We start from the raw sequence: 15,206 nt of genomic DNA, 5'->3' as shown, positions 1-15,206 counted from the left end.
TTTCCCTGCATGCAATACTTTGCATTTGTCATCACCAGATTTCATCTGCCACATTAGCATGTATCCAATTACAAACACCACCAGCAGCCATCCTCCATTTTCTTATCCATAGGTCCCTAGACATTCCCTCGTCCCTGTCCCTTGGATCCGGGAGCATCTTCCCTAGGTCATCTACAGTTCACAAAATGCAAAACTCAAATTAAGGCACTTTGGAAGTTTAGCTTGTCTTGTCTTCACCTGCTTCATTTTTCAATCCAAAGCAACTACTACCTGTGTTTAGTTAGCCGTATTCTTCATGTATTCTTCATTTTTTTTCAAAGTCTGGGAGCTTAATTCCTGCCCAGTTACATAGTGATAAATCTAGGATTTCAAATAAATGGCACGTCAGTAAGGGTTGTCGAGATCTATTCCAAGATCAGAGCCAGAGATGAGACAGAAGAAGGAATGCATTGCACAACAGTAAGCTGGGATGCAAGTTCCTTACATGCACTGCAAAATGGATCCATTTTTGACAGCTGGAGTAGCAAGCTGTGCTTTCTAACCAGGTCTTTAAAAACAGTTAGTGGCATTGGCACCAACATAACTTGTTCATCTGCACTTAGAGCTGTGTTCAGTGCTCCCTGGCTACAACCCCTGCTAGCAGCTCCTCACAGAGCAGCTCCATCCTGTAACCAGAAAAGGTGCCCAGCACTTCAAGGAGCCCCAGGGAGTCTCTGCAGGAAGCACTGCCCTGGTGGTTCCCACACCAAGAGGGCCGTAAAGTCTTTCTATCTCTTCAAGCTTTTGTCTGGCTCAGTTGTGTTGGGTAAAGAGGGCTGGGAAGGAGGGAGCACAGAGAGATCATATACGGGCCTTAGCTGCAGCATTAGGAGAGCATCACTCACACCTCTTTCCAAATCTTTGCAGTTGGAGACATTGCAGCAGCACACACTGAACAGGACAAATATCTGGTTTTGTTTTGTTTTGTTTGCTATTGCATTCTTTTTTAGGCTATACCTTCATTGGAGCAACAAGAGACTCTTTGTGGTGGGGTATGAGTGTGTGTGCGTGTATTCATCTTCTGGCATGCCATAAACAAAACTATAATGCAAACAATCTAATCCCAGCCCATCTTTCTGTGCTCTATAAAAGCCCGGGGTTGACAGTGGCTACTCCAGATTCTCCGTCTCTTATCACCATTTGTGACTGTCAGAGTGAAAAAATTACCCAGCACTGTGAGACTGATGTTTGCCAGCTAGAGACCAACAGTAAACACGCTGTTTTCTCCAGCAGAGCCGTGGGCACTGCCCAGCACTCATCTTCCTCAGCACTGCAAAGACTGCCACTCATGTGATGCTCCATTTTCTATGATCCTAGAGGCAGAAATAGAGATTTGCTTCCACCTGGCTCTGTTTTTCGCTAATGATGAAAGGAAAAGAGAGTTTCAACCTGTGCTGGGGGAAGGAGAGCACACTGGCACCAGCTGGGGGTGGAAGACAATGACATTAGCAAACTATGGAGAAAATGAAGTTTAGCTCATCGCAGTTATGCATGCAGCTTGACAAAGGTCTCCATGCTTCCAAATGCAGAGCAAAACCACTTTCCAAGTCCATTTCCCCAAGCATCACCCCTGTGAGCACAGGAGGACGTGACAAATTGTGGTCCCCGCCACAGCAATGTACCGCACTTGAACAGAAGCCCAAATTCAATCTAAATGAAAATGGCTTAGAAACGTCAGCAGGGACTAGAAGGGCTGAAAAATAACAATCACATTTAAAAGTAGAAAGCCTAAATTCCAGCAATGTTCTCTATCTACCCCCAAATCAAAATATCCTCATCTACCCTGATGCACAGATCAAGCCCCACACTAATGAATCCTCATTTTTCCTTTCACTATTTTGTTTGCTTCTCTGGAAGTATCCTCAATGAAAGACTTGAAACCCAATCACCTAAACAGTCTTGTTTGGTAAATAAGAGACTGAAAGAACCACGGGAATGATCAGTGTCACTTCCTGGTGACCAGATCGGGCTATATGGTGGTTTTACCCATTCACACAACAACAAGGAGGAACGGGATGGAAAAAGAAGTTTGTGCTTAACTGTTTCCTAATTGATTGAACAATTTCAAGATCTTGAAGTTTGCAATTGCAGGTTTCCCAAAGCCTTGACAGCAGAAGGATTCCTCCCAAAACCAGCCACCAGAGCAACCAGAGCCTTTCAAGGGGAAAGAAAAAGGAAGGATTTGATGACACATTTTTAAACTGTTATGTAAAATAAATCATCAAACCTGTACCTGAAGAATGACAGCCATGCCCAGTTATTTACCAATGAAGGACAGAGTCCAGCACCAGCAAAGCACTTGTACAAGCTCTGCTTTTATGCAGGTGCTGACCCTGAGCCTGTGAGCAGTCCCAGTTAATTAGTGAGGTAACGAACACACTCAAAGGCAAATATATTCCTACAGCTGTAGCTTCACTGAGACTCTACCACCCATGCTACAAACCCCATGCTATCAGACCAGGGACAGACACGTACATCATAGCAAAAACCTCAACTGCAGCCACAGAAAGGTTGTCTAAAATTTATTCCAATGTCTTATCTTGATTTCAGATCAAAAGCTTTCTTTTAAAGGAAATTATGAAACCTTAAAAATCACTGAGCAACATATAGTACAAGTGACAACCTATTGTGTTAAAATATTTGCTCGTTTTGGTTTTTCAAGGACAATTTTACTAATATAGCTAAAGCCTCAAAAAGAAACACGCAGTTTTTCCTCATCAAAATATCACAGTTGCACCTCAATGAAGACTTGCATTTTAAGCCAAAAATTCACATGCTAAGCATGCACCTTTATGAAATCAGGCTCTGTTTGATACAGTGGTACTAATCGAGGTGAAACTAAGCTGTATTCAATGTAAAACATACACACATATGCATATATATTTATGTGAAAAGAACTGAAACCACCATTTCTGTTTCTTTTTCACAAAACATTTTCTTCTTGTACTTTGTGTTTACCAACCCCTACATGACTCAGAGCCACAATCTACCTCTGCATCACATTAAACAGGGTTTTGTTAGGCTGTGGAAAGACACAGGGAAATACTCATCCTGCAAAATGCCCCCAGAAATATACACGTCTTTTTCAAATTGAAAAGCTACTTTCCTGTTTTAATTAAAGGTTCTGGAAGCATTCAGTACGATATAACCTGAAGAACATGAAAGCATAAAACTCCTTCTATGGTTGCATAAAAGAGATCTAAATCAGTGTAGGAAGGGACTTATCTGCTGTTTGTCTTTGACCCTTTATATCTGAGTACATCTCAGTCCTGACTATTAGTCTGCAAAGCAGCCAGCTGTGCTACAGCAGTGCTGCAATCCCACTTCCCAACAAGGCACACGGAGATTAAAGACAAAAGTATTTTTTTTCTTATTTTGTTATTTTGTTTTTTAAAGTTTCCTGGTATCAGAGCATGCAGGAAGGTGAGTGTGTGCTGTTTCCTGGGAGCACTTGATGCCCCACTAAATGCATCATTTTTCATGTGCCCACGAAAAAACACCCAAAATCTAAGCAGCTCTGAAAATCTAGGCTAAAGCAATTTGCTGAAGGTCACTTAAGAAGGTCTGAGAGCAGGAAATGGAGGACTGAGCACAGCTCTCCATGTCCAAGGCAATAAGCTTAAACCATTTGTCTATCTTTTCTTCTTATCGCTGCATGCTGTGTCGGGACAGATGACTACAAGTTACAGCCTAGCACAGCCACAATCTGGTAAAACAAGCAGAGAAATCTGCATCCAGCAATGCTTCTAGAAATACCTTTGCCTTCTAAGCTGCCACCAGCCCAACAAGCAGAGGCAGCATCTACAAGAGAGACTAAGAGCAACTTGCACCTTCCATCCCTGACCACATGCTGACCAGGCAGGATGCTCTCCTGAAGGTGCACGTGTAGTCTTGCAAGAGTGGTTTCAACGTAACGTCTGCCCTGCTCCTGGGAGAAAGGACAAGCCCAGCATCAGCTACAAAGGCCAGGCAGCACGGCCTCCAGGATGGGGCCATGCATGGCAGGGACTCTGCCCACACCCCAGGCTCTGAGATGCATGGCAGCCTTGCACAGGCTGCACACCACACCAGGCAGGTGCCTCACGTGCCAGCTGCCACAGCAGGGAGGAATTGCACCGAGTGAGGCTGTACTCACAGCAGTGCCTGCCTACCTGCAGCTTCACTGTAGATCAGGTGAGTCAGATATTTTAAAAGCATTAAAAGCATGGTGCCCTCCACTGAGATAATGTCAGCGGTGCCTTTGTGTGCCAGTTCTGGGCTTGAGTTGGCAGAGCCAGCTGCTCAAAGCAGCTCCAGCCCCTCCGCCCCCCGTACTGTTTCCCACCACCCCATTTCATTGCACATGGGAGAGTTGGCTTGCTCCAAATGGCTGCTGGGGAAGCCAAAATACAAAGCACTATGGGCAGTTGCATCAGCCATTATCTCTTATCTGTGAAACAGTGACAAGGGCATTGCCCCAGCAGAAGACCAGGAGGCTGCGTGTTCTGAAGATACAACAGGCTGTGATGCACCCTGATGGACTGATAACGGAGACATGCATCTTTTTCAGAGCTTTTCACTATTTGCTTTTTGTCACTTTAAAACCTGCAAAGCTACTTGTATACTCCCAGCTTTGTCTTTATTATACGACCTTCTGGTCATATAGTTTTGGTCCCATCAGTGTTTGATCATGCAATTAAGTAACAGAAAGCAGATGAGAGCTGTGAAGAGAGCATAGCCAGCCTCTTTAAACACATGCAGTGCCTACCCCGATGTATGAAAACAGCCAAAGCAAAATCATTTTCATTACTAAAAACTTGCTGCTCTGCAGGAAATGTAATATATTCCATAAAAATTAGAGGATGTAATGTACTGTGCACATGGCTGGCATCTCAGCAGCACCTGACACCTCCCATTCATGCCATTACCATTCCATCTGCTGACACTCACCAGCCGATTTGCAAGGGTGATGGTACATGCAGTAGCTTCAGCTTCTTGCTGACATTTGAGTTTGTCTGAAGTGGCCTTCTCAAACTTGGCTGTGAGCTTTCCCAGGTTCTCATTGAGGCGCTGCATAGGAGGAAAAGGAGAAAACAACAGCACAGTTTTAAGGAAACCCCTTCTCAAGACCCAATTCACCCTGAAGGCAAGATGAGCCAAGCTCCACAATGCTGCACGCTATATGGCACCTGGGATGAAGCTCAGAGCAGCAACATGCTGAGCAATTTCACGTGCTTGTAGCCCACCTCATCTGCAGGGAACAGAAACAAAGAACACAAAAAGGCAGTTTATCTGGGGCTCTGCCCTGATGTGAATTTGAACTGGGAAAGATAGGCCAAGTGGTCCTGATGACCAAGTACCGATGGCCAACACTACAGATGAGAAACAAGTAGGGCAGCTAAGAAAACAGTTCTGTTTCCTGATGCTTCAGCCACCTTGGTCTCAGTCCAAGGCTCTGCTGATTCCTCAAGCTGTTGCTTAAAACCCCAAGGGGCTCTTTGAATAACTAGAGATATGCTGGAGCCACCTCCAAGCTGTGCTTCCTGCACACTGTTTTGCTCTTCCAGAGGAACCCAAGCTGGGTCACAGCATTAGGTGGGACCTTCACACATGCAGGTGGGCTGCAAAGGGCTTCAGGGCTGGGATGGGGCAGAAAGAGCCCAAACCACTTGGAGTCCCTCCATGCTAGCAAAAGAGAGACTATTGCTTGGACAGACCTGCTTACACTTTGGTCTTAAACAAGTCAACAGCTCCCATGAGTACTTGGAGCATTCCACTTTTGATAAGAGAAATAGAAGTAATAATTGATCTTATCTATAGCCAGTGCAAACTGTTTTAGGCTAACTGTCTGTAAATCACTTTAACACTGTCCAAGCTATGTACTAGAAACAATCTGCAGCTCTCCTGTATCTTGAAAAACACAAAATAGTCTGCTCAAACTGCCTTGGAATTCATAACACAAAATGTTTGTATCTTGGCATTCATACGAATATATGTGCATACTTTTATATATATATTTGAATATATATATATATATATATAAAAAACCATTAAAGATGTATGATCTGATAAAGAGCAGAACCCACCTGCAGTACCCCAGCCCAGTACACACTGATTTATCAGTGATATATCTGATATATTTCACACCACAGCTGCCAGCATGCATCTTGCTCCTGCACTCCCCCTCCCCAGATTCATACCAACCTTATTTCCCAAGCAAACAAAGGAGAGAGGAAGGTACTTAATGTTTTGGATGATCAGAATAGTTTCATTTAATACTAAAGGTGGGTATATTGGCATCTCCGTGTCTGTTTCTAAGCAGGTATGAATCAGCATCACGTCAGTGAAGCTACCCAAGATATCCCAGCTTGATATTCAAGCTTATACCTCCATATCCACCCCCACGCAATGAGCAGATTTTGCCCATCTGCAAATGCAGGATAACTCACCTAAAAGAGTCAGCTTTGCAAGTATGTGCCAGTGGAGTACCACCAAATCCCCTTAGATTGCCATTCTTTTTTTTTTTTTTTTAAACAAAATCCTACTTCTTTAAAGGGAAAAAAAAAAAAAAAAAAAAAGCCTAGGTATTAAAAGCTTTGTAAATAAACAACATAATGGGATGTCATTGGTTCCCCAGCATCGTATTTCACATCTGAGACGGGAAGATGAGAGTCTAAAGACCTCTAAATCCATCCCTGCTCAGGTGCTGCACATGCCCTTCCTTATCTGCAGCATGAAGAGACTACCAGAGAGCTCTGTAGATTTAAAAAAATATTTTTAATTAAAAGGGCAGTAAACATTTAAAGAATAAGCAGCCCTAGGAGGTATTAAGAAAGTCAGCTATATTCTAACATGAAGATGTGCTAGGAGAAGAGGTGCACATTCAGTGAGCTTCGAGGGACTGTGCTGCCCCCGCCAGGGGGACATTGCAAGGTCACGTAACTTACTGTAAGACACAAATTTGGCAGCCGGGCCACATCAGACAGCTGATAACAAACTTTTGTTTCAAAAGGGGATTCTGCATGACCTGTGGTGCCAGTATGAAAGCACAGCCCCAGAGGATCCATCCATGACCAAGAGGGATCCCAGACCCACAGCACCCTAAGAAGTCACATTCTGGAGCACAAGCGAGGGCTGCTCGTGGCAGAAGGGAGCTGGAGAGCAGCAGGTCATGGATAGATGCTGCTCTGCTGCACAAGAGACAGGCTAGCAGGATGCCCTCGAGCTGTTTTCCACACTTTGCTATTGGTAGATATTGGCCAAGAACGGGGGGAGAAAAGGAGTATGGTTTTGAACATCTTATGCGGGAATGGATGGAGGCTATTCTCCACAGAAATTCACTTTTAATCATGCAGTAATTTAATCTATTCAGATTTTTTTTTTTTCTTTCCTTAAGTAGCAAAATTCTAAGAATAATACAAATATATGCTGACAGAGAGCCATGCCGTGACAAATTATTAGACTCTACTGGAGCAGTCGTCATCCTGCAGAACGTGCCCGTCACCAGGAACTGTGCTGCCATGGGAGCCAGCCTCCAGTTCCTGTTTTTCTGCCCCTGTGCAGCACACGGGGAACACATACTGGTTTGAGATAACGAGTTTTCTGAGGGCTCACAATTAGAGGCAAATTACATTTTAAAAATTAGGTAGGAATAATAAGAATTAATATCTAGCCTTTTCTGTTAAGGTACAAACATGATTGGAGCAGAACAGATGAAACACAGAAAGCAGCAATAAAAGGAAGGTAAAAGACCTAAAATCTACCAAATCTTTGGATCTACCCTTTTAAAAATACATGAGTGTGGAGAAGCAGCTTTCTCCAAAGTAAAGGATTTCTCCCCAGAGCAGCGACTTGCGTGCGTCCCACTAAGGGGTGAGCCCATCCCACAGCTTGCCTTGCTTTTCCAAACTTACGGCAATTTTGGCCTTGATGCTGGCCAGCTTGTCCTGGGCAGCCGCCAGCTCCGCGTTGGCTTTGCTCAGAGCCTGCCGCTTCGGCTCCACTTCGCAGTACACTTCGTGGAAGCGTACGATGTTCACCACCCAAGAGCAGAGGCCAGCTGCAGCATAGGACTTGGTGGTCACAAATTCGGGTTTAAACTTGGGATCTTGTAAATAGGGCTGGAGGGCTTTGAGGCAGTTCTCATGGATGTTCTCCTTGTCGAACTTGATCAAAGAGTCCAGGAACCCATCCACCCTGGCCATGGCAGCTTTTGCTGCCTTCCAGCTCCTGTCCTTGGGAATCTTTCCTCCTGGGGCCATCAGCACCATCACAGCAGCAGTGACATTGCTGACAGCCGGAGGTGGTGACCCAAAGGACCTCAGTTCTGTCAGATTCTTCTGAAAAGGGAAAACAAGGTTTTTAGACAAAAATGAATGGGATTTCTTTTTGTTTCACTGCTAATAGAGTCAGGCTCCCAAGCTATTGATCTGATAGACTGGGTTTTGCTCAGCATTAACACTAAGGTCTCTAAATCACCACCGTGCATGTTTATAGCATGTGCTCGTCTCCCACATCCAGCTCTTAGTATCTCACCCAACACAAGCACAGCACAGTTTTCCTCCAGAAATTCTCAACCTTTGCCTGGGTCCTGCCCCTCTGCCCAGAGCAACTCAGCCAGGGCTCTAGAGAAAGGAGTTTTATGCACTCTCAGTAGCATGGGATCAGGAAAAGAAAAACCTTTCCAAATAACCTCTACATAACAGCCTCCAGCCCCTCCGAAACTGCCTCACAGAGCTTCCCCTTGGGCTCAGCTATTCCCAATGCCAGAGACACCCATGCACTCAGTTTGCGTGCATCCATCATCATATGCATTATGTTTGCATGGATCCACTGGATCCATCATCCAGCTCGAATTTAGGCCCTTTAACCAAGAGCCTTCACCAGGACAGCAGTCAGTGCTGTGAACAGGCAGTGCCCCCGAAGAGAGAGCTGTTTGTCTCTCAGATGGGATCGGTTGATCCCTGGGGCACACTTGCGCTGTCAACACAGGTGGTTTTACCAAAACCCTAACGTCAAGCAGGGCAGATCTTAACCTAAGCATAAAACTCAGCTGACACTTAAAATCCTCTCTGTGCATACACAAGTTAAATTTTCTGTAGGAAAAAGCAGTACAGGTAAATCAGCTGCTCTCAGATGCCATGCTATATTGAAACAAGGATAATGGCTGTGTCAACACCAGTTTAGGAAATATCTGTCCAAGAACTTCTGTATTCCCTATTTCTACTCAATAGCTTTTACTCCATATTCTCTGTTCTGTATTTTCTGAAGTTCATCAGCTTCACTCTGAAACAAGTTTGGTTTCTTTGAGCATTCCTTTTTGGGATAAAGGTGTCTGCTAGGAAGCTGTTACCAAATGTGGTCTCTGCTTGCTGTTAGCTTTTGTTAATAACCAAGCTGATAGAGACAGACCCCTGGGAGCCATGTACATTTGCAGTATAAAATGTCCGTAATTAACATGCTCAGTGACATGGAGCTGACTGTGAGCAGAGAGGAGCACATCTGAAAGCCCTTCTCCATCCCATCCCCTGCCCAGTTTGGCCAGGACCATGGCCGCTATGGGCTGTGCTGCTTGGGGTAGCTGGGAGGGCTCTGACATCAGCCCTTGGTTCAACAACCTGTAGCTCACTGTAAGTGGGATGCTGTACTGGTACCGCTCCTTTTTCACTAAGCAGTGAGTGCTCTGTCACAGGGCAATTCAATAAATTGCTCTGAATTATTCTTCCACACATTGACGCATCTCTAGGATAGGAACCAGACCTAGACTGTGAGAATGCTTGCATTTAGTGCTGCCTGCTTCAGAAACACCAACTGCTGTGGCATCCCTGAATGCCTCTGGATCATCTCAGGGGATATTCCTTGAAGGCAACAGTGCAGGAGGGTCACTGCTTTAGATACCATCACTCTCTTTGACTCATTGTCTCCTGTGCAGAAACCGTACAGTGCTGGCCAAGCAGCATGGGCTGCCCACCTGCCTCTGCAGGACAGCTGCTACCTCCTCTTGGAGAACTGCTCCATGCCAAACACTTACCCACAGCAGGGGAAGGCAGTCCCCAGGTTGGTGTGCTGTGATTTCCCCCCTCAAAAGGAGAACGAGATGCCAAAATGGAGTGGAGTCCCATGTCCTGCATTCTAGGGCCCAGGGGATGTGGATACTGAGAAAGAGCCCAGGCAGCTTCATGGGGGAGCAAACAGCACTCCAAGAAATAAAAGGGCATTTTTGTCTCTAAAACCTGTTTTCCCAAGTTTTCTAACATAGTATATCTGGGTCTGCATTTTTGACTTTTGGATTACTGTCCAAATAAAATGGTTTAGATAATTAGGGAGAAACTATACATACACACATAAATATTGATGATTATTCACGTCAGCAAGCAGGTCAAGCTCTTTGATGCATCTCAGATCAGCAGGTAAAGGAGTTCATGTCTTCCAATGCCCTGCTAACACTGCTTTACAGGTCTCTAGAAAAATCCCAGCATCTCCCTAATCTGTGCCTAATGAGATATTCTACAGCTCCAACATGAAACCAAGACTAATGAGGAGGCAAACATTTTCCCTTCATACAGTCTTTTCCCTTCCAGGAATGAGAGCCAAAACAACACATCTTCGCTGCAAAGCCACGTCTTTTTTGAAAGGTAATCACTTTGAAAACACACTCCTAATGACTTCCTTTCTTCTCCTCCAAAAAGGCTATGACTGAGCCATGATTTGAGGCATGATTGAGACATTATGATCTGATTTTTACATGGTGCATGGCCACTTCTCTGCCTTGTGTGCAGTGGGAGTTTGCTGCTCTAGATGCTGCGCACACCGCAGACAGAAGACAAATGGCAGGGACGTGTCTCTGGGGCACATTTCAGTGTAGGGCTACAAACAGGCATTCCTGGAGCACTCTTGAAGTAAAAAACATTCCAAGGTACCAAAAGCCTTCCTTAAATCACTGGCTTTGGGACCACTCTGACTGCAGGGGACTACCTCCTGGTTACTGATATCCCCAAGGGCTTCTTCCCTTGGAGTGGTTTAAGAAGCATTTGGACTGTGCACTTAGTCACATGCTCTGAATTTTTGGGTAGACCTGTGTGGTGCCAGGAGCTGGACTCAATGATCCTTGTAGGTCCCTTCCAATGCCAATAGTAGACATACTATGATTCTGTGGTCTTGCCTGCAGCAACATCTGGCTCTACCGAGAGATTGCCTGCCCAGGACAGTGTGCTGCCCTGCCCAGAGGCACTGTTGAACACCACAACACATCTCAGCACCTCGGTGCTGGACATACCCAAACAGGGAATGAATGAGACTTCACTGCCAGCACTTCTTGTATCAAGCGAGATCAGCATTGTGGTTGTCAGCTCCCGCTGGGCTGGCTGTGCACTTGCATAGAAATACCCAGAGTGAACAGTGCCAATGCTCTCTCTTGCACCAAAACAAAACATCACAGACAGCAACACCAGGCCTGCTCACCCACCAGCAGACAGACGTGTTAGGTACGTGCAGGCTGTCCTGGTGATGCACAGTTTTGCAGGCTTCAGCACTGCTGGTCCTGGCACCTCCACCCTGACCAATGTGATGCCCCAAAACTTGAGCCAGAGGATGGCAGCGACAGCCCCCACTGCAGAGGGGAAAGAGGAACTGGCTTTCCATGTGAGCCTTTGCCCTACCTTGTTGAGGGTGTTCAGAGCGGCCTGGGCAGCCTCCAGGGCAGGCTCAGCTTTGGCCAGGTCCTCTTCACAGTCCTTCTGTTTCTGCTCAACCTCTTGGGTGATGAGTGCCACTTTCTGCTCCTCCTCATCAGCGACTGCCTTCTCCCTGCTCACTTTCTCCGTCTCCATGCCCACCACATGGATCAGCTTGTCAGCATCATCATTCTTCTGCTTCAGCTCCGCTTCTTGGGCTGCCAACTTGGCCTTCAGGTCATCCACCTGGAGAAAAGAAATGTGTGTACACAAATGCTCAGAATCGTGCTCCCCACCCTGCTCAGCAGCATGGGCTTACACTCAAGTGGGGCTGAGCAGCACAGAGGGCCCATTTATAAAGCGAGCAATGCCCTGGGCACACAGAAAAGCAGTGCTTCTAGCCATCAGCAGGACATTGCAACTCTCCTTTGCTCCAGGTTGCTCAGGTAAGGGGCAGTGAGAACGTGCATGGTGCACACACTGCAGCAGCCTGCAAGCAGCAAGGAACCCAGTAAGGAAGAAAGCAGCACCAGCAGGATGAGCTGCTACGGGATGCTGACTCAGACATCCCTTGTTGCCTCTGCTTGGGAACAGGACAAAGGTACAAGGGCAAAGCAAACACCGCTTTTAGCAGGATCCACTGAGGAAAGTGGAAGACTTCAGGTTAGATGTTCCTGGAATTATTTTTGCACAACACAGGAGCTCCACTAGATACTTGCAGCAAGCTGCTCTTGTTAACAAGCCAAACACAGACGGTTTTCACCCATCTTTCAACACAAGATCTGATGTTACATTGCATACCCCATAGAGGAGGCATTCCTTTGCGATGTTTTGCAATGAGACAACACATGCTACGATCCATCCACGTTTTCTTTTCTCAACCTCGACACCAGTGAACAGAGCAAGCAGTGTTTGCTGTGTGCTGGGTTTGAGGAGCCGTGCACCAGGAGCCAGTGCTCCCCGAGCCCCCTGCTCACTCCACGGGCACCCTGCCCCACACTCACTGAGTGGCTGCTCATACCCTGCAGGGCAGCTGCCCCCTCCAGAGATGGCTGAAGTGCCACACAGTGGGGATGCTCACACTGGCTCTCATTTAAGGACAGAAGCTTTATCTCTAAAACCAACTGTTTTCTCTCCAAATTTTGACTATTTCAATAATTTTACAAAGCCTCTGTGCAGACTGCGGAGTCTTTCACTGTCCTGTGGTTGAGCTCATAAAGGATTGTTTATAGCTTTTGGGTACGTCTTTACCATGTAAAAGCACTACAAGGAAAGTCAGACGCTTGCTTTTGTTGATAATTCCATTTTTATATAAGACATGAGAGAACAATTCGACAGCCACATAAACTGAGGCTATTGACGTTCATCATCAGCTTCGAGTGGAGAGCAGTTTCTTTGGAATCTCATTGTGCTCCTGCACTGCACACTGCATTTCCATCTCCTGCTGCCCAGTGCTACAATGCTGTTTTAACCAGCACAAAGACACGCCTGTAAATCCAAATGGCTCCAGGCTCGCAGGAGCATGTAATCCCTTCAGTCAGCAAACAGAGAGCAACCTCTTGTGCAGCTCTAAATCTTCTGAGATTGCAGGAAATTGAAGAGGGAGGCTTTGCTGATCGTAGATCTGGCTTGTGACCTTCTGCCCCAAATCAGTTATCATGTGTGGAATGCACATATGAACGGCAGCTCTATGGGTTTACACGACCAGGACAAGACAAACAAGGGATTAAAACCCACTAGCTCCCAACAGCTCTACAAAAGGAACAGATGTAAACTCAGTCCCCAGCACAGCCTGTGAGAACAGTCTGACAAAACCCGCTTTCAGCCAAGCACGTATTGTTGGGATTAAAAAAGAGCAGGAAATTCAGTTAGGGCTCTGCCTGAAAGAAATCCTAATGTCTGGACACACAGAAGTGTGCGCTACAGAGAAGGCACCTGCCCAGCTGGTTTGGGTTACATGTTAAATTCCCAGCAGAACAGTTCTGGTTGGAGCTGTGACATTAACCTGGGGCTCTGCTGAACCATTAGAGCTCACCACATCTAGGGGACGTTTGGTGACCTGAAGCCTTCCTTACCTACAGCAACATATGTGAATGTGTTAAGTAAATCTTTTTTTTTTTTTTTTTTTTTTTTTAACCAATGAGGCTAAAGCTCAAATGCAGTTGAGCAGGGACAATTTCAGTGTTTGTGCAGTGGATAGAAAGAAACATCAGCAATACCTAAATAATCAAACTCACTGTCCTCACTAAGTTCCTGGGGGTAGTGCCAGGAACACAAACTGATGACCTTACTCCTCCAGTTTCACCCCTTTAGCACAGCAGACAAGTTTCACTTCAAACTAAAGCAAACGGTCTGTCACATCCATTTTTCCCTTTCTGCACATCCTACTGCCCATATGTGGGCACTCTGCTGGGAGACCTCATGTCGTTACCTTCAGGAAGGCACAGGCACAGCAGAAGCCATAATTGTGCTCCTGTCACTGGCACATGGAGCCATCCCCAGCAGAGCTCTGTTAGGAACAGAAGCGTGAAAAGTTCTCCTCTGTCTACAGAGCTCACAGTAACAGAAGGTACCAAACTTCCCACCTCTCACACCAAGAAGGAGCTTCTATCCAAAAAGCTCTTGTACATAGAGATAAGTTGGGGGAGGGGTTGTTTGTTTGGGACGGAAAACCCAGAAGCCTGTCATATTTTCAGCTATTAAACTAGGTTTCCAAATCCAGAAGTGGCCAAGCCTGACCATCACTAACACCTACTATCTAGGGATGTGCAGAAAACCTTCCCAGCATAGCTCCCATCTTCTGCCTTCTCATAGCCCAGAACTTCACCAGCAGTCACACAGCCTCACTTCTTGCACCGACAACCCCATGCCCCTAGTCTACTCCCCCACAAAAATACAGAAATGTTATAAACTGTTCAGATTTGGAGCGGGTCAGCTCCAGGTCAATCCTTTGAGCATACTTCTAGGTTGTTCTTCTCTGGTCATGTTGAAGTCAGCTCCATGATGCTCCTGCTTGGGGCTACCAGCAAAGCCCAGAAAGGAACGTGATGCACTAAACAGCACAATACAAATGGAGAACAGCATGGAAAATACCACGTCACTTAGTACCTCTTCTTTGGAGCTGGTGCTCAGATGGAGAAGATGAAGACTGATGGAGACAAACAAGAGCCATTCTGGAGACCGAAGCCAAGAATCCCTATTCATCTGGGCTCAGTGCAAAGGAAACAGTGAATACTCAATGGGATGGGAAGGCTGAAAATCAGAAACACAGTCTGCAAGACAGAGCCCAGGAAGGCACTAAAAGGCACAGGGGCAAGGGTGCACATGGTCTGGGCATCTGACATGTAGCCACAGGCATGTACAACGGGGCCTCCGGGGCCACAGGGTGAGAAGCAGCTCCACACAGAGTAGCAGAAAGAGACTATTTTATGTCCTGAACAAGAGCACAGGGCTGGGCATTTACACATCTTCAAAGGCACAGGCCGTTACATCAAACAGTGGAGCAGCCATGGGACA

The 15,206-nt window shown here is 46.1% G+C and overlaps 1 protein-coding gene across 7 annotated transcripts in view; it reads right to left on the bottom strand.

The window, feature by feature from the left end:
* DNAH9 (dynein axonemal heavy chain 9) overlaps window positions 1–15,206 on the bottom strand; it is a 199,429-nt gene that overhangs the window by 89,312 nt on the left and 94,911 nt on the right. For 6 of the 7 annotated variants that reach the window (XM_068654543.1, XM_068654540.1, XM_068654541.1 and 3 more), the window contains 3 exons: window positions 11,676–11,936; window positions 7,932–8,357; window positions 4,969–5,088 (listed from right to left, as the gene is read on the bottom strand). In XM_068654543.1, the coding sequence (XP_068510644.1) occupies window positions 4,969–5,088; window positions 7,932–8,357; window positions 11,676–11,936 (807 nt within the window). Of the gene's footprint in view, window positions 1–2,272; window positions 2,405–4,968; window positions 5,089–7,931; window positions 8,358–11,675; window positions 11,937–15,206 lie in introns of those variants that run through there. The other variant, XM_068654547.1, reaches the window with a different exon arrangement.

This window comes from Anas acuta, chromosome 18, assembly GCF_963932015.1.
Source record: "Anas acuta chromosome 18, bAnaAcu1.1, whole genome shotgun sequence".
NCBI lineage: Eukaryota > Metazoa > Chordata > Aves > Anseriformes > Anatidae > Anas > Anas acuta.
Note: the sequence above shows the minus strand (reverse complement) of the source record. Positions and strands in the feature narration are given on the sequence as shown.